General features: G+C 37.7%; 1 protein-coding gene across 2 annotated transcripts in view; it reads right to left on the bottom strand.

Annotated features, from left to right (window-relative positions):
- PPP4R3B (protein phosphatase 4 regulatory subunit 3B) overlaps nt 1–14,800 on the bottom strand; it is a 42,905-nt gene that overhangs the window by 10,008 nt on the left and 18,097 nt on the right. The window contains exons 5-12 of one of the 2 annotated variants that reach the window (XM_089528875.1): nt 12,207–12,284; nt 10,544–10,660; nt 9,891–10,007; nt 8,681–8,830; nt 7,187–7,289; nt 5,417–5,458; nt 2,307–2,465; nt 1,292–1,461 (exon numbers count right to left, since the gene is read on the bottom strand). In XM_089528875.1, the coding sequence (XP_089385001.1) occupies nt 1,292–1,461; nt 2,307–2,465; nt 5,417–5,458; nt 7,187–7,289; nt 8,681–8,830; nt 9,891–10,007; nt 10,544–10,660; nt 12,207–12,284 (936 nt within the window). The remainder of the gene's footprint in view (nt 1–1,291; nt 1,462–2,306; nt 2,466–5,416; nt 5,459–7,186; nt 7,290–8,680; nt 8,831–9,890; nt 10,008–10,543; nt 10,661–12,206; nt 12,285–14,800) is intronic. The other variant, XM_089528876.1, reaches the window with a different exon arrangement.

The raw sequence follows: 14,800 nt of genomic DNA, 5'->3' as shown, positions 1-14,800 counted from the left end.
ACTGCATTGTTTCTGAAGGGTGTTTTGGACCTTAGTAAAAAGGCTGAAAATGTTTACGCAAGGGTGCACAACCTGTAGTCCTCGGATACTTTCTACACACCCCATCTAAGTATTGGGACCACACCTACTTTCCAAATAGTTCAGTTGTCAAGAAATATGGGGAAACAACGTTAATCCCTAGCTTCTGAGATCACTATTTTCTGCTGAAGTGAGTGATGGAATGAGGACATCCCATGGCTACATGGCAAACATTGGAGGCAGCCCACAGTTTGTGACTTAGGCCTGTTACAGACAGGCCAAAATAAAGCTGCTTTGAGTCACTTTGGAGGTATGGTATTTCAATGATGCATGAGTCCTAAGACTCCAAAAGCCACACCAAAGCTGCATTCCAGTCCTTAGGACTGGAGCGTGGCTTTGGTGCGGCTTTTGGGCTCTTAGGACACATGCATCATTGAAATACCATGCCTCCAAAGTGACTCGAAGCAGCTTTATTTTGGCCTGTCTGTAACAGGCCTTAGACTAACATTTCTGAAGGTAAAGAGTTTGTTGTTGCTGCTATGTGCCTTCGAGTCAACCCTGACTTCCAGAAACCGGATATTCTTTACAAGATTTATTCAGAGGAGATTTGGCATTGTTTTCCTCTTAGGATGAGAGTGTGTGATTTGCCCATGGTCACAGAGGGTTCTCTGGCTGAGAATTCTAAATGCCCCTTCCTTGAACTGCAAATCCCAGGATTCCACAAAACAGAATCATGGCAGCTAAAGTGGAGTAACTGCTGTAATTCTGTAGTGTGAATGGTCCCCTTGTGTGTCTGCATTGTGCTTAGGTTTTCCAGGACATCACCCACCTGTTTTTTTTTCATCAAATGGTTTTATGGATATATTGTAACTGGTTCTGCTTAATAGTTTTTGTTGATGAATGTATTGTCTCTTCCATTTTGTATTTATTTTAATTTTGTGAACTAAAGAAAGCTAATCCCTGGATGACCTGGAATCAGAATCAGGAGCAACCCATCAGAGCATACTGGGAAGATAGTAGGCTTCTGGTACAAACAAACATAATATTTCTTTCCTAGTAAATGTACAAATTAGATGGGAAATGTCCTTGCGTTCAAGGTGTGTTGGCTAATCTTGAGGAAAGATTCCTGTTATTACTGTGCCGTTTTTCTTTTCTATTTTGCTTCTTATACATGTGGTACATTCATGCATTTAGTATTAAGATGTCAAGTCCAGATATTCCTAAAATGGCTCTTTTACAAGATGAAACTGAATGCCACTATAACAAAACTTACCACTCTGATGAACTCAAAAAGTTCAATCACTGCCGAATTCAAGAGATTGTACCTGGTTCCATTATCCAAAAGAGCATTTATTACTGGCTCAAATAAATTTCCTTTGGTGATATAACGGTTATAAAACTCATCCTTTAGGCCAATTATCCTCCTCATGAAACGAAGAGCACCTATAATGTTAAGAAACATTTTAAAAATCAAATTTTAATACTGAAAAGTTCATATTTAGTTAACTACCTGCCATTATTTGCATTTGACTATTGATATAATCTGAAAGGAAGGAATCAGTTTTATGCACAGCTACAAAAAGGTTGTATTAAAGTATCTTAACCAAGAGTCACCAATATGATCAATATGATGACCAAGAACTTAATTCTGACAATCCAAATTGGGATGAAACCTCTAATCCAGAGAAAGCAAACTATTTTGCATTTTTCCTTTTAGAACACTGCTACACTTTCCCTAATACATTGTACAATGTACATTGTCAGAATAACCTCTACTCCTTCTACATTCTAGATGGCTCTAGATGAGCCTGAAGCATTTTAATCTTAATAATAAATAAATTTAACTCAACACCTTTATTGGTTCCTGAGGCACCAGGCATTGCTTGCACCTTTTTCAGTCTCTCTTTCTCTCAAATGATGAAGTTTACAACAGCCTTCACAGACCTGTAATCCTCCATATACTTTGGACTACAACTCCCATCATCACTAGCCACCATGGTCACAAGGTATGAATTTTGGGAGCTGCAGTACAAACCTTCTGAAGGTTTAAGGAACTACCAGTAGGTTAAAGAAGGCCCATCAAAAAACTAGCCTTTAGCAAAAAGAGATGGAGAAATTATCAGGGAGCACAAAATACTCAATTCTGAGACTTTCCTGTGTTTCCAGACTGCAGCATACGTAAGAATACCAAGTACACTACCTTCTTCCTTTTGTTTGTTCAAAATGGCTTCAACAAGCTACAAAAAAGCAAATGCACATGTCTTGAGTACCTCTGACCTGCTACTTACAAAGTGCCAAAAAGGTGTGTTTTGAATTCATCAAGACCAAAACTCTTCTCAGCAAGTCCTTGTTCATAATATAGTTCTTGATGTGATATGTGTGGTGTTCCACACAAAAGGTGAGCAGCTCCAAAATTAAGGCAAGCAGCTGTGCTGTTTGGTAGTTGTCTGCAAAAATAAACAAAACTCAGGTACAAAGAAACGAGGAATGCTCTACAAACACCCATGACTAATAAAGAAATATCAGCCAGGCTTTCCCCAAAGCTAACATGCTGTCAAGAAAGCTGGAACCCTCAGATAAACCTTTTCTTTAGGGCAGGATTCTCAAGCCATTACCTGGGATTCCAGGCATTTTTATTATAAAAATATGTATTCTGAAAAACAGTTTTATACATTCTCTCATTTTGAAGTAGATTGCTAACATAATTACAAACCTAATTAAAATCACAACACACTTGGCAATAATACAGGAACCACATATTTCCTCTCAAAGGCAGAAAGTTCCCCAAAACCTGCTGGCTCCAAATGTGCTTGCCCCACCAAAATATATTTTTGGGGGAGGGGAGGTCTGGGAGATGCCTGCACATGCTAGCCCCGACCCCCCGGGCTCTCCAAGCAAACACAAACACATAGAAACAATCCAAATATTATTTGAATATGGACAACTTTTAACTTTGTTTAAAAAAGGCACCCAGTCAAAACAATCAGAAAAGCCATCCCTGTTTTCAAGGGTAAAGGCCATATGAAACAGTACAGTCTGAGCTGCCCATCAAGAGCCACCCAAGTATTCCTTTGAAAAGAGTTCCACTTCAGGACATTTTTATTTGGGAGCATTTTGGATTGTGTTCAGAGGCAAACTGGAAATTGGTACAAGACCAGTAGTAACATGGAGTCTCTAAAGTGCACACTTGATAAGAGTTTGGTCACTGCATTTTGCACTGTATGTACAGTTGTCTCTCCATATTCGCTAGGGTTAGGGGCACAAGACCCCCGTGAATATGGAAAAACCGCAAATAACAAAAACACTGTTTTTACCTGAGAGGACACCTCTCTAGGAATCTCTAGGTCCTCCAGTACAACTCTGTGGCTAACGTCCGACAGACACGGACCATAGAACTGCACTGGAAGAGCTACAAATGCCCAGTAGAGTATTGTCTCTGGGAATCTCTAGGTCCTTCAGTGCAACTTTTGGTTAAAGTTGACCATAGAGTTGCACTGGAGGGCCTAGATATTCCTAGAGAGAACATATTAATCAAATCCGTGAATAATCAAATCCACAAATATCAAAGCTGCAAATATGGAGGGATCACTGTAGTTTTTTAGCACTTTCAAAAGTCAGTTCTACATTGAGTATATGATTATGATTATGATTATTCTGCTTTCCCCAACAAAATTGGGACTCAAAGCGTCTTACAACTGAAAAGAACAATACAATTAAATACACAAAAGTGAGCATTAAAATAGAATTAAACTATTACAATATTAAAATAAATCCTTCATAAAAAGAATAAAATGCAGTTTAAACCAATAAAAGTGCTTAAAAACAATGCAATTAAAACAGTACAACACTTCCACCCTGTTCTTTGAAGATTTTTAAAAGCCCGTCTAAATAAATATGTTTTAGCCTGCCAATGGAAGGGAAACATATAAACAGGAGGTATTTAAGGTGTGAAAAATGTGAATTGCTGCAGATAGATTGGCTTTCCACTAGGAAGAGATGCACAGGGCTCAGCAACTGAAGCTGGGCAAAGACATTCCTGGCCAAAGTAACCAGAAGATAGTTTTTTGTGGGGTTTTCAAGCTATGTGGCCACATTCTGGAAGAGTTTATTCCTGATATTGCACCAGCATCTATGGCTGGCATCTTCACAGATGCTGGCAAAATGAGTATAATACTGTCCAGAATAGGATGTGATCCCAATTCTGGAGAACGTCACATTGTCTGGTCCTTCACCCCAAGGAGGACTAAGAACGAGCTATGCAAGATCCTGCTCTTGAGGAACTGCTCAAATCACAGTTTATCATGTTCAGACATCACAAATGTGGTGTGACAAAGTAAGTATTTATACAGGTATATGAATGCATCCAAGTTTGGCGAATCAGTGAATTTGATGTCTGAATATCATCCAAACTTTCTGCTATGAGCTCAGAATTTAATTTTCCAATTTTAAGGTGATGGAATTGTGCCTCCAATGCTTTGGGAAGTGGTAAATCTAAGTTTTTCAGAAGACTTGAAGTGTGCCAAAAAACTGCCAAGGAAACACTAACTCTTGCAGTTTCATCATATGAAAGAAGCATCACAGAAACAGACCAGGCTATATGAATTAAAATTATTTAGTGGTTATACATGATACTGGTTCAATTCTGGAATTACTCTGTTCTGAGGACCACTTTGGATAGGTTATGTCCCTTTTTGTGGTGCTCCGCCCAAAACACCACTGCCCTTCCTAGTGCGTGACATCACCGGGTTTAGGACTCTTCTGGCACATGCTGTCAATTCCTACGGGCTCTTTAATCCTGACCCTTCCTTGTTTTAAAAAAAATGACAAAATATGACTGGTAATCTCACCAGCTCTTGGTTTTAACTTGCCATTTGGGAAGAAGAATAGGATTCTGTTCTAGCTGATGTAATGGTACATACCACAGTGTGCAATGATGCAAGCTGGAGGAGTGTCAAATAATGTATTGCAATTCCTTTTGGGGCATTATGTGGACATAACTCCTGTACTATTTTTACACTTGCGTACTGAGGTATCCAGCACCCTCTTATGCTACTGGTTCCCCATTCAAATGCAGCATACAGTTCCACTTCCCTCAACAAGCAGAACAACCATTTTTAAATGGCCTCCAAAAGGCTGCCGGCCATGGGTACTTGATCTCTATCTCCCAAAGAGTCTACTCAAAAAGTCATCATGTATAAAACTAGGCTACTACTATAATATTTCAGCTAGTGGCACTTATGATATTTAAGTCTCTGCCCCCATTGGCTAGGATATATGGAAACGTAACTAAGATTTTTTTTTAAGTAAAGCCTGCTTCTATCTATCTATTACATTTCAATTAACCCCCTGCCCAGCCCCAAATCCCAGAAGCAAGTTACACACAAAAACCTCTACATACCTGGACAAATGGTATTACTCTTGTTGCTCCCAACTACCGCATCTTATAAAAAGTAAAAAGATTTAGTATCATAAGGTGCCTGGTTGGCTACTGTGGCACACACAACATGTTACAGGTAAAGAGATACACATTCTAGCTTATCCACCAGTTTGTGGTGAACAGCATCCGAGGCCCACCCATTTTTGTCTCTGACACCATTCTTTACAGCTGTGTTTAAAAACAGCACAGGATGAACCACTAAAAGCGGGTGTCAAACAAATGCAGACATGCAAGTTGGCCCCATGGACATGAAGAGGTTTGTAAAATATTAAAATGCAGACATTTCATTCTGTTTTGTTCTAATTACAAAAACTTTCAATCTCAGAGACTACTGAAATTATATTTAATTCTTATCCACATGAATGAAAAACAAAACAAAACAAAACCCTACACCAGCATTATGGAATTACTCCAGGGGTACTTTATTACTCTACTAAAATACTATCATTGTTATTTCCAGCTAAAAAAATCTTATTGCGAACCCCCTAAATTAAGAAACAGGAAGAGTACACAAACCATGTACACAAAACATTTTTCAAGACATACATTGAAGCAAGTCCCTTAGCTTTCTGTAATTTTTGTGAAAGAGCTAAAAAAAATAGGCATTTTCCAAAAATATTGTAAGTGATAAAAATGGGTGCTAAAATGTGCGAAGTTTTGATTTACAGTTTTAAAAAAGGTACCATGTTCTACTGAGACAGAGCACTACATTGCTACTTTTGACTGTTATTACTGTTTCTGAGTCAATTTCAGGTACATAGTGTGGGCAATGAAGGAATCCAAAAGCCAGGGTTAAAAGGACGTGCACAAGTATGTGGAAGTAGGAGAAAAGGAGAACCTGTGAAATCTGAAATTGTACAACAGTATTTTATCTGCATTTAAATGAAATTCTGAACCACAATATAACATATGTAAACAAGCCAAACTACACCTGCTACAGTGAAGGCAAAAGAAACCTATTTTTATTTTCATTTCCAAGTGGTCCCTGTTATTTTGGTATCCTGAACTCAGAATTGCAATTAAGTATTAGCCATGGTTTAAGGCAGGGGTGGGAGACTTGTGGCTCTCCAGATGTTGCTGGACTACCGCTGTCAGCATCCCCGTGCTGTCTAGGAATGTCAGAAGAACATCTGAAAGCAACAGATCCTTAGTTTATAGCTGGGGAAAAAGGCTTGCAAGCCATAGTTTGTTTCCTCAAGTGAGGCACGATCAACAGTGGGATTCCTGATATATTTGGCTTAGAAGACCCATCAGCCAATATTGACAGACTGTATATTGCAGTCTGATCATCTGAAGGGCCAAAGTTGCACACCTTGAACTAAGCCACTGGTAATACTAACTACAGTTTGTTCATATTTGGAAGTAATAAGGAAAATGGAATTAGCTGAAAATCAAAGAGAACGCTGCAATTTCTGCCTTATGGCCGCATTAAAGAGGTCAAGGAAAGTGCAAAACCCCGAGGGTGAAGCTTCTAATGCTAAGTACCATAATACCATTGAAGCATGACCAAAACCATAATCATTCATAACTGTTCTGTGCATGAGAGTATAGTCCAGGTTTATAAACCCAGAGCATGAAAATATGCATGTTCCTGGCACAATCAATCAATTTGCAAAACACAGCAGGCAAAAGTCCTCTCTCGGACTTCAGTAACATAATCATACATCCCTAGCACAAAATGTAAAATAAAGGAGGGCAAGGCAGAAAATCCAGTCTAGTATCCAATCTTACCTTTGTCATTTTTGTCCTCCGATGTATTGGCCAGGAGTGGAGCTGTGAGGACATGCATACAATGGTTGTAGAAAAAATTGAGAAATTCACTTTTCTCAGTTTTCTGAAAAATAAAATATTAAGTATATCAGGCTAATATTGTAAAACCACATGAAGTCATGCAGCTTGTAAGTGAAACAAACATGATATTGAATTCAGTGCCTGCAAAACATACAGCCAGAATTGCTGAACATCACACTATCTTTATGTAAAATCTGAACACTCTTGTGGCAACTAGAAATCCAGCAGTAACTCAGGTTTGGAATTCCTTTCCTTTTTCTGTTTTCATGGAATTTAAAGCACCAGACAAACATGATTTGTTTTTTTAAAGACTTAAATGGCTCTTGAGGATGTGGCTGCTGCTGAACTGAAATATGTATTTTGTCTTCAGCTCAAAACTGTTTATTTGTGGCTTTGAAATATGCTGTAACCTGACTTGAGAAATGTATAATGAAAGGCAGATTTTAATTTTTTTGTAACTGGTGATAAAGTATTCAAGTGTCTGTCTGCTATCAGAATGGAGACCACTGGCAATAGATTCCCCTCTATTCACCACATGGCCCCCAAAGTCTGCTACAGAGAGTTAAGGGATCCTTCTGAGATCTGTAGAGGCCAGGGGGCAAGAAAGAAGGGGAGATCCCATTAAATCCTATATGGTAATATTTGATGCTACCATATTCATGCATACATCATTGACAATGCTGACCCAGCCATTAGAAAATTTCTGGAATATAGTTTATTTACATTCTTCCCAGTTCATGCCATGGGAATCTATACCATTCCCTTTACTCTCTGCCTCAGCAATCTTCTGATGTAGCAGACTGAAAGATTGCGATTTGCCAGGCTAGTAAGCTTCTCACCTTGAGTGAGAACATGGGCCTTTAAATTAAATCCTGAACTGTTTCTTCTGTTCACTGGAATGTAGTACACTATATTTTGACTTCACAGTCACAGGCTCCCACCTGTCGTGTAACCCCTTATTTGCAGCAAATGGTGTCATGCTTGCCCCCACCCATCCATATATGGAAGTTACATGATGCCTTTCAATGTTCTCAGCAGCAGTCACCAGAGCAGAAGACACCAATACTTTCAGCTGGCCAGCAAACACATCCATCAAGCACCTGCAATATTTCTACTACAAGGTAGCATTTGCACTCAATACAAAACAGGATGTAATGATGGAAGCTTTATGTATATACAAAGACACATGCAAGAGCAAACAAAATACACTGTCATCTTGCTCTGTGTGCCATGCTTAAGAAAGGACACTACCATTCTAACTTAACATATGAGGGATGGATATGTTCTAGTAAAGAAACAAACATACTTCAAAGTGTAATTGTCAGAAATGTGACATCACCATGCATTATATGAATAGCACAGAGGAGACAAAAATGTGCCAAAAGAAAAGCAGACTGTGTTCAACATGTTTCTTAGACAGTAAAGTTTCTTTACCCCTTTCCATTTTCTTACATTAGCTGTGGCCAACATGTTCTCAGGATCGATTAGAGTACGCAAGAGCCCCATTAACTGAACAGCACCCCCAAGCTCAGGGTCCGTGTCACAGATCATTTGTTCAATGACTACATTTATGAGTAGGATATCCTGTAACAAACCAAAACAAGTTTTAACTTGTGCTTTCAGAAATACAACAGGAGATCACTGTCCACTGCCATTCCCAGATAATTCTGCATCTAAGAGACACATTTTTGAAAAGCTTACAAATAAAAAAAGGGAGCAACAGCCAGCAATCTTTCTAGCTGTTGCTCATTTTTTTATTTGTAAGCTTGTCAAAATTTGGACTCCCAATTCTCACACATTCTTTAGGACCTTCGTGAAGTTTAACTGACCACATTCACTTTTACTACCTCTAAAGTTACTTTTAGAGCTATTACCAAAGCTTGCAATTCTGCACAAGGAACTTCTTACACCCCACTTTTCTTCAACTATTGTCTTCCAAAGGCTTACAGTGATGACTGAAAACAATGCAAACCACACTAATAAAACCTATACCTCTCAGTGCTGTTAAATATGTCTAACATTCTATCTTTATGTCCTCCCATGCACAGAAGATCCCTCAGGAATTCATGTTGGACAATGTACCTTACTGAAGTGCTTTCAACCTCAACTACAGTGCTTAGTAGGCTTGTACACAGTAAACAATGATTTAGTGCTACACAGATACTGTGAGGCTCATGTGCTCCATCACTCCTTGTGTGGCTGGGATGATGACTGTGGATCAGTTTAAGTTCCATTTTTAAAGAATACTTGTTTACTGTACATTTTACCCAGGTGATCTGGTTAGTTTAACAAACAAGTTTTAAAACAGGTGGTTTGCAACGGATTTTTTTTTTTTACAGCTGACCAGGATCCCTGGCTCAAAGGAAAAAGAAGGGGAGTGCTCAGCACTTTCCTCAGATATGTTCAGGCTTGTTCATAGAGCACTACATCATGGTCTACTATTACTTCTGAAAAAGTCCCCTTTAATAGTTTTATTTGCTCTAAATTTCTTTTCTCCTATCTAACCATAGCAATTATTGTAATTGTAACTAACAAAACTTCACACACTTGTTTTAGCTTGATATAATGAAGGCCTTGATTCTAGAATTCGCTATTATCTTTATATATGAAATCATATCATAGAAAACTGCTTCATCTTTCTTACATCATCACTTTGCTGGGCTTCTTGCATTACAAATTCCCGGACCATAGATGGACTAAACTCTACCAGATAAGAAAATATATCGGTAGCTGCAGATCTGACTTGCAAATCATCCATACCCTGAAATGAAAATCAAGCTAATTTAATAAAAATGAAGGACTTCAGATCCAGTAGCATCCAAATAGAATTATGAGAATCGTTTTATTTAAAACATGCAAAAAGCCACATTCAACATTACATTTGAGCCTAGTGCTATTTTGTGAACCTCATGGCCATGATTAGGACTGCCTCCACAAAATCTCTCTATAAAAATAGGCTTCCTTTTATTACCTTTAAATTCAGGTTGCTAAGTTACATACAAAATCTATGTATGTTAATGAAAGTAATGTGATTTAAAGATTAGAACAGAGAATACTAAAGTAAGAGATTATTACAGTAAAACAGATTACTTCAAGAATAATATTAAACATTCTTCTAGTTTTACATTCATAATTTGTTACAATTTAGGTTTAAATTCTGTAATCCAGAACCAAAATGATCCTTGAATATTCACACAGCTAGTACTGTAACTTTTTCACATGCTCTGCAAGCATGAAAGAAATCCTTAAATAACTGAAAATTTTAAAATTCATTACTGACAGAAAAAATCAACTTACCATTACTATTTCAAGAGCAGGAAGAATTCCTAACTTTGCTAAAGTTTTGAAAAAGGTGTCTCTATTTTGAGGTTGCAGTGTCTGAGAAAATGCACAGAACTCCTTGAAGAAGTTAACCTACAAGAGATGAAATAAATATTAACAGATTAAGTACTGAACTCTCCCAGGAAGCCAAGATTACTAAACTGAGGCTGTTGTACTTTGGCCACTTCATAAGAAGAAATGAAAGGTTAGAAAACACAATGATGCTAGGAAAGATGAAAGCGGTAGAAAGAAAAAAAGACCACATATCAGATGGTTAGACTCAACCAGGGAGGCCATGGGCCTGAACCTGCAGGATTTGAGCAGAGGATAGGGTTTTTGTTTTTGTGTTTTGGAGATGTCTTATCCATAGGGGCACCATGAGTCAAAGCCGACTCGGGGTCATTTAACAAGAATAATCAAGTACTAGTACACTTCTAATAGTTTGCTATTAATGCATAAATGATGAACTTTTACTCAATTAAAAAAAATCCTGTTTTCACTATAAAGCAGAAAATTAGTATCACAACCCTTCTTTTTTTCCTCCTTCTTTCCTAAGCATCTTTGAAAAACCCTAGGACAAATTAGTATCAGGAGCTATTGAATACATCCATCCAATACAATTAAGAATGGTTGTGCTTTTAATGTCACAATATCCATGACCTAGGACAATGTCTACCTGTTACAACCTTTTGAAATACACAGTCTTGGCAGATTAAATCTACAGAGCTGCCTATGTCAGGATATTTTTTTTAAAGCAAGCAAGTAAAAGTGTCTAAACAGGACATTGTGGTGAAGATCAGGGGTAGGAAAACAAAGATGCAAAAACATCTAAGTGGCAGTTATGTTGCTTGCTATGATACTGTTTAGTGCCTGGATGTTATGTTATTTAGCTTCCAAGATTCAGGCTGGTAAAAAAGAGTTAACTCTGGCAAGGATTAAAGCTGTAAATGCCATGCTATGCTAAGAAGAACATAAGAGGGAGGATAAGAAGGTTCCCTATCATAACAGAAGTGGTTAGGTTCTTGTCCTTGAGTACTACTACACCCTGACATTTCCACACATAAACCACAAAAAATACACACACACATAATTATAATAAAAATAAATAATAAAATAAAACCCAACAGCTGGAATACCAGGCTGCCAATATTTATCAGATTTCATGGTTCAAACATTCAGACAGTCATGACTATGGACTTTCCATATGGTATGACAGGAAATATGGGTATACCACTAAGTATACAACTGAGAGGGAGCTGCAGACAAACCTAGTTCTCTGATGAACATGTGTGCACTTCCATACACCTCTGACCAACTCATTAACATTTTACTGTGCATTTAAAATTTTAAAAAGATTTTAAAAAGTGAATAACTTAGCCTGAAGGAAAGAACTGACTTTCTTTTTATTTATTATGCTCTCTTCCTGTTCCAATAGTTTGTGTCAACTGAAATACAGACACACAAGTATCTAATTAAACTGGATAAACTGCTTAACAGACCCCTTGGAACAGTCATGCTGGCAAAAACCTCTAGAAATAAATCCTAACAAGGGGAGGAGGGGAGGACAAGGAACATTTACACCTGGAAGGCTGAAGAACAACTGCTGCCACAGAGATAAAATCACACATGCAACATTTACCAGTTCACGCCTTTTGTCGTCATCAGTAGCTTCGTCAGTTAGCTGTGCAAAAACTTCAGACAAGAACTTTTCATCCTCCTGTAAGATATAGAAATTGTACATTATGACATACAGATCATTATTCTCATAGTTTTAGAATAAAATCAAGATTTGTACTATTGTAAGGGATTTATTTTATGCCTATGCTCTTGCATGCTGTCAGTAAAATAAATGCCATAGATTTACAAATTTCTCTTTTTTTTAAGTAGCTCCCATTGTGCCAAAAACGTTCCCATCCACTGAATTCAGTTCTGTTAGTCGTAACAGTTGAATTATACCCAACTGGTACACAACCTTGGCTTAAGAATATTGTAAGCATTCATACAAAGAAGTTAAAACTCAGACCTTAGTTAGCAACTAGATTTTAGCCCTGTTTGCTCAATATTTTCGCAATGATTTTGTTGGAAGGGGAGAGAACATGGCCCCACTTAAGAAACTGCAAAACTGCACAGGAATCTATGCCAAACTCATATAGGAAATCTATGCATATATAGCAGGTTCCCCACTTCTCCAAAGCATGAAAGGTGGTAAGATTTGTGTGATGGATAGGTGACAGGGCACTACTGTTCCTGTCACGTGAGTCTAATCATGTGAGGATTGAATGTCCAAATAGGTCTTTTTTCTCTCAACACTGTTTATGCAAATTAGGACTAACCATCAATTCAACAATAGCTGTCATTACCATCATCTTAATCCTACAATGTTATGTTGAAAGATCTAAAGGTTAGAGGAAGACCAACTCCTATTCTTATTCCCTTGTTTATTTCTATTTTCTCCTCCATATAGATTCTTCAGAGAAAAAGAGATTCCTCTCCTCATTGAGTATCAGTTTCCACTTACTATGACTGCTTTTAGCAAACACAGAAGGAACTAAGGAACAAAAATGCCAATCCAACCCCAGAAACAAAGTGATCTGAATGTAGAAGGCTGTACATTGGAAGCTTGGGTTGGTTTTACATAATACAATCCGCCCTCTCCATATTCACGGATTCTGCATATATGGATTCTACCATCCATGGCTTGAAAATATATTTTTTTAAATTTCAAAAAGCAAACCTTTATTTTGTAAGGGAGACCAGTGTATATAATGGGACTTCAGCACCCACAGATTTTGGCACCCATAGGGGTCCTGGAACCAAACCCCAGTGGATAACAAGAATCCACCGTATTCCGTTAAGCCATCTTAAAGCAAAAATATTTGAAGGTCAAAAAAGTGCACCAGAGACTCTGCAACTATATGGACACAGAGCAGAAAAACTCTGGATAACTCAGTAAACATAATCATATTTTAGTGTCTCAAGCATCAGTCTGAAAAAAACCTGCTTACTTGCCATTCCTCCTCCAATTTAAAGACATCACTCAATAATTTTAAATCCCATTCTATTTGAATGATATTTATTTATTATTATTCTGTTTATTTAGTATTTCTGTATTGTCTCCCAGCCTTCCCAACACAATGAATACATAAAAACCAATTAAAACAATACAAAGATAAAAACATTTTTATATGCATTAGAATATTATTTGACTATTTTGGTCACCAGCTACAACTATTATCTTAGGTTAGGTTCCACAGTTGCGGCATTGCTACAAGTGAAGTCTCCAGTCAAACGACTCAAATACTTTGCCCTCTTTGAATGCAATGGAACATCAACCCAATATTTTGTTCTATTAAGAAATTTAGATAGTAGGTAATGATTTACTAAAAATTACACATCTGAAAGATAGAGTCAATAGCTATGTAGCACAAGCTGTATTATTTCTTAATTAATTTATTTAATTTCAAAAGTGTAAATCACACTGTCTTATGATATCAAATCTCTCCATAGCTTTTATCATTAAACACATATTTGTTAAGGTGTCTTCCTATGAAAAATCTACAATGGATTATATGAACTGGAAGAAGGAAGCAGAAGACACAGTTCAAGACAGACAAATCCTTTCCCAAATTAAATGAAACACAGAATTTTAATAATGTTAGAAATAAGCAGGAATGCAATTTTGCTAAACCAAAACACAAATAAAACTTAATTCCAGAGTTAGAGGTGAAGAATACACCAAGGGGTCTCACAGAGCCACTCGCTGCTTCCCAATGTCCTGCTCCAATGTCCCATAATTTGTGAAGTTGAAGGCTTTCACGGCTGGCGTCTATAGTTTTCTATGGTCTTTTTGGGCTATGTGGCCGCATTCTGGAAGAATTTATTCCTACCGTTTCGTCTGCAGGCAAAACGTCAGGAATAAATTCTTTCAGAACACGGCTGCATAGCCCCAAAAAACCCACAGAAAACTATGTCCCATAATCTCATTGTGCTTGCCTATCACTGGAGCTTGACACTGTTTTTAGTGTCTGTCCAATTCTTAGAAATGTATCATTATGCAAAACTGACATGACAGAAGCTGGTGAGCTGCCTTCTTGAATTCTTCCCTTCCCAAACCAAGACTTAATGATGGTGTCACAAACTGTCATGCTCATGACACATCCCTACATCAAATCACTCTCTAGCTCGGGAATTCCAGATGGCAGCCATATGGCATAAGCCCTGTGTGTTGTGCTC

The sequence above is a fragment of the Sceloporus occidentalis genome, unplaced genomic scaffold (genome assembly GCF_023333645.1).
Source record: "Sceloporus occidentalis isolate IW3139 unplaced genomic scaffold, rSceOcc1.0.p SCAF_6, whole genome shotgun sequence".
Classification (NCBI taxonomy): domain Eukaryota; kingdom Metazoa; phylum Chordata; class Lepidosauria; order Squamata; family Phrynosomatidae; genus Sceloporus; species Sceloporus occidentalis.
Note: the sequence above shows the minus strand (reverse complement) of the source record. Positions and strands in the feature narration are given on the sequence as shown.